Consider the following 16,469-nt stretch of genomic DNA (forward strand, 5'->3'; position numbering starts at 1 on the left):
TTAATGAGAAATAGACATTTGGGAATGGATGCGAAGAGGAGACTGTATGAAGGAGTGATTGTGCCAACAGCACTGTATGGGGCAGAAACGTGGAACATAAGAGAAGAAGAGAGAAGGAGTTTGAATGTGTTTGAGATGAGGTGTCTGAGAAGTATGGTGGGGGTTACTAGGCTAGATAGAGTGAGAAATGAGGAGGTGAGGAGAACAGGGGTGAAAAAGGATTTGGGAGATAGGGTTGATGAAAGAATATTAGGATGGTTTGGACACATGGAAAGAATGAGTGAAGAAAGACTAGTAAAAGAGGTATGGAAGGCAGATGTGGAGGGAGTGAACATGAGAGGACGTCCTAGGATGAGGTGGATGGATGGGGTGAAGGGGGCTTTGGGGAAGAGGGGAATGTCTGTTGAGGATGGAAGACAGAGGTGAGTGGAGAATGGTTGTATATGGATGATGTTGTGACTGCATGAGGAGGAATGGGCGGGGAAGTGGGGGGTGGGGTAGTATGTGTGAGTAAATTTTGACGCAGCCCGAAGGGATTTCTCCCCGTCCTCGCCTTATATGCAAAGGGGGACGGAGAGGGGGGGTCGCCGATTAAATGAAGCGGCCTCGCTGTGGATGTACTGTGTCTTGCGACACTGCTTCTGACCCAGGGCGGTGGGCAGGGTGCAGGGATGACCCGTCATCCAGGAGGTGCTCAGATGAGAGGAAGGGTGGGAGGGGTGTGGAGTGTATTTAGGGATGAAATGGGTGGGAGTGTTTTTGTGCCTTTCCCTTTTTGGCTACCTCCCTTGGAAGGGGGAAAAAGCCTTGGTATATGTATGTATGTACTTTCATAACCTTTTTTTTTCATCAGTACCTTCTTTGCTCATTTTATTCTTAATCCGTAGGGCTCTGTAGGAAAAAAAAAAACCCACTGGAATTGATAACATGCTTCTTCATTCACTCCACTTGACTGATCAAGTACTGGTGATAACTACCAATCATAGTATAATCTTAAAATTACATGTGAAATTATGAAATTTACTTACATTTCAAAGGTCACTGATAGACTCTCAAAATCACACATTTATTTTGTTTTGAATTCCTTATTATGAAATTATGCAAATAATTTCCATAATGAAAACATTTCAATTTCATCTTGAAAACCTTGCGTGCACACACTCCTCCTTTGTAGACTAGTTGTAATACATATGTGTGCATGCACAAAACTTAGAGAAAACAATTTTCATTGAACAAGTCACACTGGAATGGCTTCCCTCCAGTGTGAGTTAGCACATGACAATTGAGAGACCTCTTTTGTTAGAGAGCAGAATTGCACAGGTTGCATTGGAAAGGCTACTCTCCTGTGTCGGTCATCACATGATATCTAAGATGATCAATTTGTGAGAAAGCTGCATCACACAGGTCGCACGTGAATGGCTTCTCTCCACTGTGGATCCTCATATGCTTTTTGAAAGAACTCTTTTGTGAGAAAGCTGCATCACACAGGTTGCAGAGAAGTGCTTTCTCCCCCGTGTGGGTCCTTACGTGCAGAGTGAGAGAACCCTGTCTTGAGAAGGCAGAATCACACAGGTCACACTGGAAAGGCTTCTCTCCTATGTGGGTCATCATATGATGTGTGAGAGAACCCTTTCATGAGAAAGCAGAATTGTATAGATCACACTTGAAAGGCTTCTCTCCTGTGTGGGTCCTCATATGCTTTGTGAGATGACCCTTTTGTGAGAAAGCAGAATTGCATAGATCACACTGGAAAGGCTTCTCTCCTGTGTGGGTCCTCATATGCTGTGTGAGAGAACCCTTTATTGAGAAAGCAGAATTGCAAAGGTCACACTGGAAAGGCTTCTCTCCTGTGTGGGTCCTCATATGCCGTGTGAGATTACCCTTTTTTGAGAAAGTAGAATCACACAAGACACATTCGAAAGGCTTCTCTCCTGCATGGATCATCATGTGTTCTTTGAGGTAATGCTTCTGTGCAAAAGTTTTACTGCACAGGCCACATTGGAAAGGTTTCTCACCTGTGTGGACCATCAAATGAAGTCTGAGGTGGTTCTTTTGAGAGAAAGCTGTATTGCATAGGGCACATAGGAAAGGCTTCTCTCCTGTGTGGGTCCTCATATGCTTTGTAAGAGAACCCTTTTGTGAAAAAGCAGAATCACACAGGTCACACTGGAAAGGCTTCTCTCCTGTGTGGGTCCTCATATGCCGTGTCAGAGAACCCTGTCTTGAGAAAACAGAATCACACAGGTCACACTGGAAAGATTTCTCTCCTGTGTGAATAGTCTTGTGATCTTTGAGGTGACACTTTTGTGCAAAAGCTTTATTGCACAGACCACACTGGAAAGGCTTCTCACCAGTGTGGGTCATCATATGAAATTTGAGGTGATTCTTTTGTGAGAAAGCTGCATTGCAAAGGTCACATTGGAAAGGCTTCTCTCCTGTGTGGGTCATCATATGCTGTGTGAGAGAACCCTTTAGTGAGAAAGCAGAATAGCACAGGTCACAGTGGAAAGGCTTCTTTCCTGTGTGGGTCCTCATATGAATTGTGAGATGACCCTTTCTTGAGAAAGCAGATTTGCAAAGGTCACAATGGAAAGGTTTCTCTCCTGTGTGGGTCCTCATATGCACTGTGAGAGAACCCTTTTGTGAGAAAGCAGAATCACACAGAACACACTGGAAAGGCTTCTCTCCTGTGTGGATCATAATGTGATTTTTGAGGCGACACTTTTGTGCGAAAGACTTATTGCACAGGCTACACTGAAAAGGCTTCTCTCCTCTGTGTGTCATGAAATGAAATTTGAAGAGATTCTTTTGTGAGAAAGTTGCATTGCACAGGTCACATTGGAAAGGCTTCTCTCCTGTGTGGGTCCTCATATGCTGTGTCAGAGAACATTTCTGTGAGAAAGCAGAATCGCACAGGTCACACTGAAAAGGCTTCTCTCCTGTGTGAGTCCTTTTATGCCGTGTGAGATAACCCTTTTTTGAGACAGCAAAATCACAGAGATCACATTGGAAATGTTTCTCTCCTGTGTAGGTCCTCATATGCTCTGTGAGGGTATCCTTTGGGGAGACAGCAGGATCACACTGGAAATGCTTTCTCCTGTGTGGGTCACTGCATGATCTTTGAGGTGACTTTAGTGCCATTTCAGATCACCCTTTTGTGAGGAAGCAGGATCAAACAAGTCACACTGGAAAGGCTTTTCTCCAGTCTGGGTCATCACACAATATCTAAGATGACTCATGATATAATTGTGCCGCAGATGTCACACTGGATCCTCTTCATTGAATGACTCATATGGAATCTATGGATAGCTCTTCCAAAGAAATGGTGATAGATGCCCTCATCCTGGAAAAAAAGTAATTCTAAAATTTACATCTAACTCATTGAAATTGTGTAATACACTATAATAGGAATGTGCATGTTTTGTACACAAACCCTTTCATACTCAAGTAACTTTGTACCTAAACCGACCATTTGTATATCCCATTACTTAACATGAAACAGATAAAAGCACTAACAGATATGGTGCTGATGTATTGCATTCTACTTTTTTCGTTACAAATGTGCTGAAAACCATCCATTATCTACATGCATACTCACTCCACCATGACCAAAATGACTCGAATTTTGTACTATGTTTTTCCTCTCATCATGAAATTTTGAAGTGGGGAATGGCCCACCTAGCCACAGCAGTCATATTCTAATATAACTCCATAACATTCAATGTTTGGGCATACAAAACCTGAATCTAAATATGACCTACTCTAGGAATATACAACATATACAACATAGACATGCACAACAGAACTAAAGGATGGCTGGCCAATTATTTGGTAGGTAGAAATGCCTATGTGTCATATAATGGCCAATCATCTCACACCAGAAATATTTGGAAAAGATTACCTCAAGGTTCATTCCTATTCCTCACACTTTAACCTATACATGCATGATATACTCACACCCATCATCTCAAAAATACAAATCTCTTCTTGTGCAGATTAAATAACATACAGCGTATTGCAGATAGAGCAGTAGAAATACAACAGCCATATCTCAACACACTCAACACCTGTTTCACCACAAATAGACTGAAAATAGACCCAACCAAATCCACAGTCACATTTCTCACCATGCCTCTTTATCAACAACACCCTCATACCACACATGCACACAGCCAAGATTCTTGGAGTAACATACAATACATTCATGTCATTCAAACAACACATCATAGACATAAAAACAAAATGCAAACCTAGAGTCAACATGCTTAAATCATGTGCAGGTACAACATTCAGACAAAATAAAGAGACTACCATCACAGTATTTATACAATACGCACATTCAATGATGAGTTATACAAGCCCAGAATGGGCCCCTAATCTCACCAAGACCACAATACCCTACATACTATACAGAATAAAACTTTAAAGACAATTTTAGGCTGCACAAATACAACACCTACAGATCATCTAAACCACAAAAGTCCTCAAAGTCAAAGATCACCTTGAAATGAGGCACACAAACACTTGACACAGGCTCCACAAACACTTAACACAGGCTCCACTAACACAGCCAATCCACTCCACTACATCCAGGACACCCAGACATGCCAAGAAACATCAAAACAACACTCAAATATCTTTATCACACACACTTACTCTCTTCTCTTCCTCCACAACCACCAGACACCAGCCTCCAGAAACATATCCATAATCATATTGCTCACTGCTTTATCAACAGAGAATACATTGCTGAATGCCAAACCTCATGAGAAGCTAAAATATAAGGGAGGAAAGGGTGGTGGATGGGAGTGAAATGGGTGATGATATGTACAACACTGAATGGGTCCCAGTGAATAGCGATACACTTTTATCAACCACAATGCACTTTAATTCTAAGCCATCAACATCAGGTGTTTCATGGAGGCAATATGTATTATCATAGTGGAGATGGGTTGAACACATACAAATCTATAAGAAAAGTTGCACTCAACTTATATCTCTCTTGATAGAGCAAAGGATTTAGTCACTACAACACTTGTTACGTGCTAGCCAGGTTCGAGTCCTTGGTCACACATTTCAATTTCTGCATGTTGCCTCCAAGGAACACCCGATGTTGATGGCTTAGAATTAAAGTGCATTGTGGTAGATAAAAATGTATCGCTATTCACTGAGACCCATTCAGTGTTGTACAAATACTTTCCTGCATTGGTATACTTACCAATTGTACTATTATAGTGGAGATGGGTTGAACGCAAAATTTCGTGTATGTGTATGTAACTCGAGCATACAAATATATAAGAAAAGTTGTGCTCAACTTATATCTCTCTTGATGGAGCAATGGATCAAGTCACTACAGCACATGGTACGCGCTAGCCAGGTTCGAGTCCTTGGTCGTACTACGTTTCAATTTCTGCATGTTGCCTCCATTGAACACCGGATATTGATGGCTTAGAATTAAAGTGCATTGTGGTTGATTATATATATACATATGTATATGCAAAACAAATCACTAAGCACACATGACAACACTCGCAGAAACCACTTGGAAAATAAAAGAAATGAATACCAAACATTTTCGTCTATTCAAGACATCATCAGGGTACAAAGGATACAAAAAATGACCAAAGGTCACAATATGTACATGGTGGTAGAGGAACTGGGAAAGGTCCAATGTTATCCGATTCCAGAAGAATTATTTACAATCTTTTTAATAATAAAATTATCTAACTTATACAAACCTAAGCTTAAATTCATATTATTTTCAAAACTATTTTTAATGTGACATGACTCAATTATGTTCCTTTCTACAATATTATGACATGATGTAATAACTTTTGTGTTTTGCCAGTCAATACTATCGGAGAGCTCTTTTTGGTGGATGAAAAGTCCGCTTGACGTTTGACCCGTTCTTATGTCTTACAAATACAACATAAGAACGGGTCAAATGTCAAGCGGACTTTGTGGTTGATTATATATATATATATATATATATATATATATATATATATATATATATATATATATATATACATGTATATGCAAAACAAATCACTAAGTACACATGACAACAACACTTGCAGAAACCACTTGGAAAATAAAAGAAATGAATACCAAACATTTTCGTCTATTCAAGACATCATCAGGGTACAAAGGATACAAAAAATGACCAAAGGTCACAATATGTACATGGTGGTAGAGGAACTGCCAATAAAATACATGAACAAAAAAACACAAAATTGGCAAAACTTTATCAATACACTTGATCACAAAACAAACACCAGCAAAATGTACAAAACACTCAACAGCATTACACTATCCAACAGTAACACTACACGCTCTCACGCAGCAATAATCACAACAACAGATAATCTACCCTCAAACAGACAACAAGCAAACGCACTCATACGTCATTTTGCACAGACAAGCCATCTCACTTCTCACCCTGACGACCAACACACCATTCGACGTAAGAAAGACTTTCCCACAGACTCAGACTATATACCCTTCATCGACAGTCAGACAAAACTCATAATACATAGTCTCAAGCACTCATCTGCCTGTGGCCCTGATAACATAAGCAACATCCACCTAAAACACATTGGACCACAAGGTATACATGCACTCACAAACATTGCAAACTACAGCTATTCACACAACACTATACCCGACATCTGGAAGCAAGGTAAAATAATCACCATTCCAAAACCGAACAAAGACTCAACAATCCCAACATCGCACCGCCCAATCACACTTCTCTGCACCCCCTCTAAAGTCACTGAATGCCTAATACTAAAACTTTTTACACCACATATTCCCCTTGCTGACTCACAACACGGTTTTAGGCCACTACACTCCACAAACACTCTTCTGACAAACCTCACACAAAGAATTTTAGATGGCATCAATTCAGATAGGCCCCACCAAAGAACACTTCTTATTACATTAGACATTAGTAAAGCTTTTGATGCTATCCCCCGCCACAACCTAACAAATAAAATATATAACACAGACATGCACAATAACACCAAACGATGGCTGGCCAATTATCTGGCAGGTAGGAATGCTTACGTGTCATATAATGGCCAATCATCGCACATCAGAAACATTAAGAACGGAGTACCACAGGGCTCAGTTCTATCCCCCACACTATTTAATCTATACATGCATGACTTACCCACGCCAGACACCTCAGAAATACAAATCTCTTCCTACGCAGATGACATAACAATCACATGCACACATCGTAACACAGACAAAGCTGCAGAAATAATCCAGCCATACCTTGACACACTCAACACATGGTTCATCACAAACAGACTCAAAATAGCTCCAACCAAATCTACAGCAACACTTCTCACAAACTGGACAAAAGAACACAAATACATACCTCATCTCTACATCAACAACACTCTAATACCACACACAAACACACCGAAAATTCTTGGTGTAACATACGATACATCCATGTCTTTCAAACAACACATCACAAACATAAAAAACAAATGCACACCTAGACTTAACGCACTTAAGTCAATCACTGGAACAACATTTGGACAAAACAAAGAAACTAATATAACAATATACAAACAATGCATACGCTCATTGTTGAATTATGCGAGTCCTGCATGGGCTCCTAATCTCAGTGAGACACACCACAACACCCTTCAAATCATACAAAACAAAGCCCTAAAAACAATTACAGGCTGCACAAATACAACACCTACAGACCATTTACACCATGAAACAAAAGTCCTCAAAGTCAAGGACCACCTCGACATGAGAGGCACACAAACACTTGCCGCAGCCACCACAAACACATTACACCCGCTACACTACATAGCAGAACACCCACACACACCAAGAAACATTAAAACAACACCCAAAGACCTTTATCATGCACAGATACTCTCTTCTCTTCCTCCACAACCACCAAATACCAGCCTCCGGAAACATATTCATAATCATGTCACTCACCGCTCCATTAACACACTGAAAGACAACACACTGCTGCATGCCAGACCCCCTGATATCCACCCTTCTGAATCCTCTCTCCCACAAAAGGACAGAGTCCACTTGGCCAGACTGCGGTGCGGTCACCACCCAGCACTTCTAAGCTACCAGAAGAGGCTGGATGACCGCATTGTGAACAGCTGCCCAGGATGTAACACTTCACCCCATACCATACAACACATAATGGAAGACTGCATTATACACAATCATGCACGCAAACAACACAACATACGCTCTATAAAGGATTTGTGGGAAAACCCAGTTTCGGCTATGGCATTCCTTGGGGAGACGGGACTGCTCAGACAGACAGTCTAGGGAACGACAACAACAACAACAACAACAACAACTTGGGATTACACATGCTTGACTGAGCATATGCTCGAGCTGCTTTTGACATTACTTAAGAGGTGTACATTACAACTTATGCTTTCAAGCCAATATGTGCACATGTTGTCTGCTGGCAAAAGTTCTCAAAGTCAAAGATCATCTTGACTTGAGAGGCACACAAACACTTGGCATTGCCTCCACAAACACAGCCCATGGCAGAACACCCACACATGCCAAGAAATATCAAAACAACACCCAAATTCCTATATCACACACTGTTGACTTTCTTTTCTTCCTCTACAACCACCCGACACCAACCTCTGGAATTATATCCATAATCATAGTGCTCACTGCTCCATCAACAAACTGAATGACAATACATTGCTGCATGCCAGACCCCCTGACATCCATCCCTCTAAATTCTCTCTCTACCAAAAAGACAAGAGTCCACCTGGCCAGACTGTAGTGTGGCCACCATCCATCCTTTCTAAGTTACCAGAAGAGACAGGATGACCACATTGCAGATAAATGTCTAAAATGCAACATTTCACCCCATACTCAACACATTAGAGAAGACTGCATTGTACACAATCACACATGCCAACAACACAATATACACTATAAAGGATTTGTAAGAAAACCCTGTTCTAGCCATGGCATTCCTCAGGGAGATGGAACTGCTTGGCTAGACAGTCTAGGAAACAACAACAACAACAACAGCCTATCACAATGCATAAAAGTCATTTGCAGAAGTGGTAGGAGGGAGGAACAATGTCTTTTTACACTATATAATTCAAGCTTTCCTAGACTCCCCTTAAATATTATTAAATTATAATTCTATTATCATATCATACATTTTATATTATAAATATTAAATAAAGATGTATTATATTAAAACTATTTTAAACTTCCATTAAATCTAGTCTGCTAAACAAGGGCTCCTTTAGTTGGGCCTCTACTGTAGTATGATTCGAAGGGAGACTTGATCAATTCTGGGTGAATGATGATGTAAGTAAACAGAATACACACATTCATAAATATAAAAGATACTTGCCAGTCTCATTTTTTTATTGCTACCAACATTACTATTAATGTGCAGTACTTATATATGGGGCTCAAAATAATCAGAATAATAAGAGCTAGCCAATGATATAGGTAAGAATTGCATTTGTAAAACTGGTAAACATCTTTATATCAAGTTATTTGCTAGTTTCAATTTCCTGAAAATTGATACTAAAATTACTATTGATTTGTGATACTCAATGATAAGAGCTAGCCAATGACAGAAGGAAGAAATGCAGCTCTAAGACCAGACCTGACCTGACCTAACTGAACCTAATCTTTTGGTAAATATAAATAGCCTCAATCACTTTTTTTTTTTTTTTTTTTTTAGTGCCTACTGATGTTACCATTCGTTTGTGGTAGTTATATCTGGAGTTTGAAACACTCAATATGATAAGAGCTAGCCAATGAAATAGATAATTGCAGCTGCAAGACTGGCTCACATCTTGATAAAGACCCACATGGTTACCCCTGCTCAGAATGCCAAATACAATGCCAAACAGATTTAAGCATAGGAAATGCCAAACATTGTTGGGGTGGGGGTGGGGGGTGGGTGACTATGGGGGTCTTTGCCCCCCCATCTTCTAATTAGCCCTCCAAATTTATTATTACTCAAAAGTATTATAAATACACTATGCCAGGAAACTTACAAAAATCTGCTAAGTTCATGATGAATTTGTGATACATGATGTATGTACATAAAATATAAAATTTTAGCTATCAATACAGACATATCAAATACTATCAATGATTATAAATGCGTATGTGTGGGCACAGTGCAGCGGCAGTCCCCCCCCCCCCGCTTGATTAGCCTCCTGAAAAATTAATTCATGACTACAGCCTTCATGCCAAAATGCGAACACACTACGCATGCACTAAGCTACCTTACTACCATATTATTCCACTTATGAAATCGAAGAAGGCACACCTGTTTGGCCTATACAACGCAAAACCACGAAATCCAGCTCTTCAGATAATTTGAAAGAGTGCAATGCAAGGTCGTACTATGACGTCATGTGTAAACAAATATTACATAAGGATGGTGTAGATTTTCCATTTTCTATATATTTTGATGCAGCCCGAAGTGATTTCTCTCCGTCTTTTCTTTTTCTGCATGAGGGGACGGAGAGGGGGGTCGCCGATTAAGTGAAGCAGCCTTGCTATGGATGTGTTGTGTCTTGCTGCATTGATTCTGACCCCGGGGTGGTGGGCGAGATGCAGAGATGGCCTGTCATCCTGGAGGAGCCACGAAAAGAGGGAATGGTGGTAAATGGGACTGGAGTATGGGGGGTGGGGGTGAAATGAGTGGTGGCGACATAAGTGGCAGGCACCCAGTCCAATTTTCTACCAAACCAGCCACCCATGCAGCTGTCCTTAGTCAGTTTACCATGTGTCACTCTATTGATTGGATGTACAGTCAATTGGTCATTCCTTCTCACTTGTGTTATTTACTCTGTACTTTGTGATGGCTTCCAAGGCAGTGCTTTGCCTTCTACATCCTCTGGAGAAGGAAAGTAGAAAAGTCTTAGCATGGGTGAGAAATTGAAGGTGATTGAGTTGTATGAAAAAGGCACCAAGTGGGGGACCTAATGAGCCAATTTTACCTTAAAAGATTGACTCTACATGATATTTTGTGGGCCAAGGACTGAATAAGGGAAGTGGTAAAAAAGATTGAAGGGGGAAGGGCAAAGGATGTGTTTCACTCATGAAAACCCTGCCATGAAAACTTAGATGAAGCTGTATATAAGTGGTATATGCCGCAGTGTGAGGAGAGGCTTCCTGTAAGAGGCCTGGGCAATCAAAATGCTGCACAACGCCTAGCACACTAGCTTGGGATCCGAGATTTTAAGTGCAGCAATGGCTGGCTGTGGTAACAAAGGAGGCGCCATGACATTGTAAACCAAGTGATCACAGGCAAGCTGATGAGTGCTGATGCAAGTGCTTACTTGTCTTACTTGTCATAGATTTAGGTGACCTCACCATGGCCAGTCTGGGGACCCACCGCTTGCTGTGGACCCTTTCATTGCAAAATTGCACGAGTTGATGGGGGAAGGAGTACTAGAGTTATAGGTGTACAATGCTAATGAGACCAGGCTATTCTGGCGTGCTCTACCCAGGAATATACTTTCAAGGAATTTTCTAGCACTTTTGGGCACAGTGATGAACCAGCACTTATTATAGACTTTTTACTGTTTCTGTCTTGGTACATATTTATCCACTCTTTCATTATAAATTTCCATCAAAATCATCCATTTCACTTCCACTTGTGTCTCCTCATTGTAGAATTTTTCCCAATTTGCATTTTGAAAGAATTTCTTGATTTACCCAAAAAATGTTTTGTTATACATCAGTCTTTCATTTCTGTATTTTTCATTTCTTTCTATGTATGATTTCTTCTTTAGTTCAAATTCTATCAATATGTGACCACTCTTCACAAAAGATGCTTTATTTCAATTTTATCCACAATTTCTGGTTTCATTGTAAATATTAAATCTAGTCTCGACGGTTCTTCATTACTTCTATACCAGGTATTTTCTTTTACCCATTGTGTCACTGTATGTTGTATAGTCATCTCACGTAATACATTTCCCCACAGATCCTCTCCACCTTTCACTGTCAACTCTTCCCAACAGATTTCTTTGCAGTTAAAATCTCCCCATAAGTACTAGGTTAACTCCATCCTTCAATATATCGTTTAATGAATGCCTTGTGTCTTCCAACATTTTTTAATGCTCGCCCCCTCTCCAAGAGCCCATTTTTGGGAGCACATCACTACAAACTTTCTACTTTTTATGTCGCTATCTTCAAAATTTTATCATGATAATTTCCACACAGTTTATACCCTCTGTAACCTTAGTCACATTTAACCCATTCAACTCCGATGACAAGATGTCTTGTCATTTGGTCAAATAAAACAAAAAATCATAAAACACCAAAATGTTTGATCAAACATTTTGGTGTTTTATGATTTTTTGTTTTATTTGACCAAATGACAAGACATCTTGTCATCGGAGTTGAATGGGTTAAGTTCTTCTTGGCCAGAAACATGACTCCTCCGGCCAGCTTCTCGTCTCTGTTTTTATTTATTTTTTAATGATTATATAACCATGTCCAACACTATTTGGCGGTAGTGGACCCCTTAATTTCGTCTCTGCAATACCCATTATATCTGTTTTTTTCCTTTGGACAAGTAATCATTTAGTTCACTTTATACTGAAATTAATCCGTCTCTGTTAGTATAAGCCACTTTTCATTTTTCTTTCTCCATCTCGTCTCGCTTACCCGAGCATATAATTTTCTCATCCTCAAGTCTAAGATTCTCCAATAGAATCTTTCGGCCTCCGTTCTCCTTGCGTTTTTTTTTCTTTTTTAAGCTTCATCTCTTAGCGCCTTCTTTCTTTCCCTGTCCTCAACATTCATTTCTCTTTTTATCCATATACTGTAGTGTTAGCTTTCCTGGTTTTGCCAGTACGTTTTGCCATTTTTGACCTTAATTTCATCTTTAGTGGTCGATTTCTTTCTTTTGAATATTGTCTCACTCTATATACCTCTATTTCCTTTACTACTTCTTGGTCTCCGTCTTGTACTTCTTTTAGAATTGTTTTTGTTATTTCCTTTTCTGCTTTTCCCCTCAAGTACCTAACAATGCCACGATTTTAGTCCATATACAACAATACACTTTTTATTCACTTTATACCCCAATTTGCCTCTCTTTGGTTACTTGATTTTTTTAAATAAAAAAAAATTAATAATAATAATAATAAAAACATCAAGTAACCAAAGAGAAACAAACTGGGGTAGATTTAAAGTGATTAAAAGCTATTCCTTCGTTTTCTCCGTTTTCATTCCATATCTTAATCTGCAAATTTTCCTCTCCTAAATATTCTTCAATTCCTTCTGACATTGCCTGCATTTTGTTATGTTTTTTTTTCACTATTGGTGGTATCTTTGTTTTTCCTTTCATTTTCATGTTTAACTTCAATTATTTTTTTCATTCACTCAGTTCATTATTCATTTCAGCATTATTTTTCTTTAGATCACACGCCGCTTTGTTTACATGGAAGTATTCTTTTCTTAAATTCATAACCTCTTTCTTTAGATCTATAAATTCCCTCTCCCATGAGTTTCTGTTAAAGCTGATCTCCCTTTCCAAGTTTGATTCGATTCAAATTTCTTCTTTCGTATTTACCAAATCCAGAAAAAGGGTCGTCAGTACATAGCCTTAGCGGTCCTCTAGGGGTTTCTGTTTATATTAAGTTTCGGTATGGCGCCTCCAGAGGGCTCTGCGTTCGTGTCGACGTTCGATTCAAAATCGTCGCCATTTTCAGTTTATCCTTCTTGATTTCGTTACATTTTCTGTCGATAGACAGTACTGGCACTTTAGGTCATCCACAAGTGCTCCCCCTCCCACTCAATACAAACCAGGCCTCCGTTTGATTCGGTAGCCTACGGAGCTCTAGTTGATGCTGTTAACTGATGGGTGGTCCATGTTCGTGTTTGGGGTGAGATGCCTGAGACGTATGATAGGGGTTACTAGGATGGATAGGGTGAAAAACGGGGAGGTCAGAGGGAGAACGGGGGTGGAAAGGAAGTTGGGAGATAGGGTTAATGAAAGAGTATTGGGATGGTTTGGACACATGGAAAGAATGAGTGAAGAAAGATTAGTAAAAGATGTGGAAGGCAGAGGTGGAAAGAGTGAATATGAGGGGGCGATCAAGGATGAGATGGATGGATGGGGTAAAAGGGGTATTGGGAAAGAGAGGAATGACTGTTGAGGAAGTACGACAGAAGACAGGGGTGAATGGAGAATGTATGGATGATGCTGTTGTGCATGAAAAGGAAGGGGTGGGGGTGGGGAATGGGGTGAGGTAGTATGTGTGAATAATAAATTAACGCAGCCCGAAGGGCTTGATTGGAAAAGGGCTAATGTGATACCAATTCACAAACGTGGAAGTAAGGAAACGGAAACATCACTAACTCGCTGACCGGCACAACAGTGAAATAATGTGAAGGGATTGTGGGAGAGTGATGGACCAAATGTCTTGAAGAGATGAACATTTGACAGTAAGGTTGGATTCAGTTCTGGAAGTCAAGTGTGTCATATTTTTTAAGCTTTTACTTTAGAGTGATTGATGTGCTGTAAGAGAGTGGTGGGTGGACTGTGTGTTCCTCGATCTAGAGAAGGCTTTTGATGAAGTACCTCTCAGTCAACTTATGTGGAAACTGGAGGACTAAGAGTTAAGAGTATCTGATGTTGGGAGACGCCTGATATGGTTTATCTGGCAGGCTGGAGACCAGTGTGATTGCTGCTATTTGTATTCTATCTTGTTTACATTCTTCACTCTGTGTGTGGAGACCATACCACTGACACATATTCCAGTCTTGGACAGATCAGTGTTTCAGTGAGTTTGTTCATCATCTCTTCATCCATGTAGTGAAAAACCACTTGAATCTTCTGCAGTAGTCTGTGCATTCCCCCCACAATCCTGCTGATATATCTGTCATATGACAGATTGTCTATTATCAACACTTTAAATTTTGCTCTTTTTTTCTATAGTCGTTTGCAGCTATCATCCCCAGTACTTTGCAATTTTTTATATTGAACTTCTTTTCTCAATCCTGGCTCCATGTAAAACTAGGACCTAAATCTTTTTGCAAGAGCCCACAGTCCTCTTTGTTTTTCACTCTTCTCATGATTTTTGCATCATGTTGGCATAGTTTGTTGTACCTTTCATCATTCCACTGACATAGACAAGAGATATTATTGGTGGAAGCACTGAACTTTGTGGAAAACTTGTTACTGCTCTCCATCTTAACATCTTGTCCTTTGATATCGTCCTCACATATCTTCCCCTCAAAAAATATTTCACCCATGTGGGTAGTTTAAGAGCACTGGCTCTGCCAACTTTGAACATTTTAAGAGAAAGAGGTGATCACAGTATTCAGGTCACTAAATAGGATAGATTACATTGACAGCAGACATCTCTTAAGGTTAGGAGGGATTAAAGAGTTCATGAGAACAAATTTCCAAAAACTACATGTGCAGATGTGAAGAAATAGTTTTTCATATGGATGCGTTAACCCATTAAACTCCGATGACAAGATGTCTTGTCATTTGGTCAAATAAAACAAAAAATCATAAAACACCAAAATGTTTGATCAAACACCAGAAAAGTATGACATCAGTCCTCGCTTCGCTCGCGAGCGAAGCGAGGACTGACGTCATACTTTTCTGGTGTTTGATCAAACATTTTGGTGTTTTATGATTTTTTGTTTTATTTGACCAAATGACAAGACATCTTGTCATCGGAGTTTAATGGGTTAAAACAACATAGGACAAGGTCAGTGTGGCCTGCAAGACATACGTTTAGTTATCGCAACACCATTGTATTTCAATTTTGTTTTGTGTACAAAGGGTTACTGTGGTGTGAACGTGAGTGTATGTAGCGCGAACGGGAACGGGCAGCTGGCACCCCCGATGGGGGGGTTGGGGGGTCAAAGGGCGCGAGCGTTGGTAACCCCAGAGGGGGGGGGGGGAGTGCCCGCGCGCCGGCGTGGGTCGACAGTACCAAGGAAGGACTGCGTGTGTGTGGAGGTGCGAATGCGAATGTGAGTGCGAGAGAGACTCACCCCGAAGGGAGGGGCTAGTATTAGAAGTTAGGGAGGGAGACTAGGACGGAAGGGACCGTGCTGCTGCTGCTGTTGCGAGTGTTCAGAGAGGAAGAGGTGTAAGGACCGACCCAGAGGCAACCGAAGGAACAGGATTGTCGACAACAAAACCAAGTAAGTACCTCACAATGACAAAAGAGGAGCATGCCGGCAGGAGACCTTTTTGATCCATAACTAATTCGGATGCGAAAAATTATAATAACGATGAACAAATAAATAGACAAGTAAATGAATAAGCACATAAATAAAAACTATGATAGCAATAAAAATAAATAAATAGGTAAAGATAAATAATAAATAGGTAAATAGTAAATAATGACAAATTGACAGATAGATAATAATAAATGATAATCAAGGAAATGGTAATAAACAGACAACTAAAAACAAACAAATAGTATAAA

The 16,469-nt window shown here is 40.1% G+C and overlaps 1 protein-coding gene across 2 annotated transcripts in view; it reads right to left on the minus strand.

The window, feature by feature from the left end:
• Nucleotides 1-831: 831 nt before the first annotated feature.
• The window catches only part of LOC143031937 (uncharacterized), a 33,734-nt gene continuing 18,096 nt past the window's right edge, over nt 832-16,469 (minus strand). Inside the window, exons 1-2 of one of the 2 annotated variants that reach the window (XM_076196317.1) lie at nt 10,328-10,680; nt 832-3,343 (exon numbers count right to left, since the gene is read on the minus strand). In XM_076196317.1, the coding sequence (XP_076052432.1) occupies nt 1,633-3,141 (1,509 nt within the window). In that variant the 5' untranslated portion in view covers nt 3,142-3,343; nt 10,328-10,680 and the 3' untranslated portion in view covers nt 832-1,632. Of the gene's footprint in view, nt 3,344-10,327; nt 10,681-16,469 lie in introns of those variants that run through there. The other variant, XM_076196318.1, reaches the window with a different exon arrangement.

This window comes from Oratosquilla oratoria, chromosome 12 (assembly GCF_046742065.1).
Source record: "Oratosquilla oratoria isolate Oo_2021 chromosome 12, ASM4674206v1, whole genome shotgun sequence".
NCBI lineage: Eukaryota > Metazoa > Arthropoda > Malacostraca > Stomatopoda > Squillidae > Oratosquilla > Oratosquilla oratoria.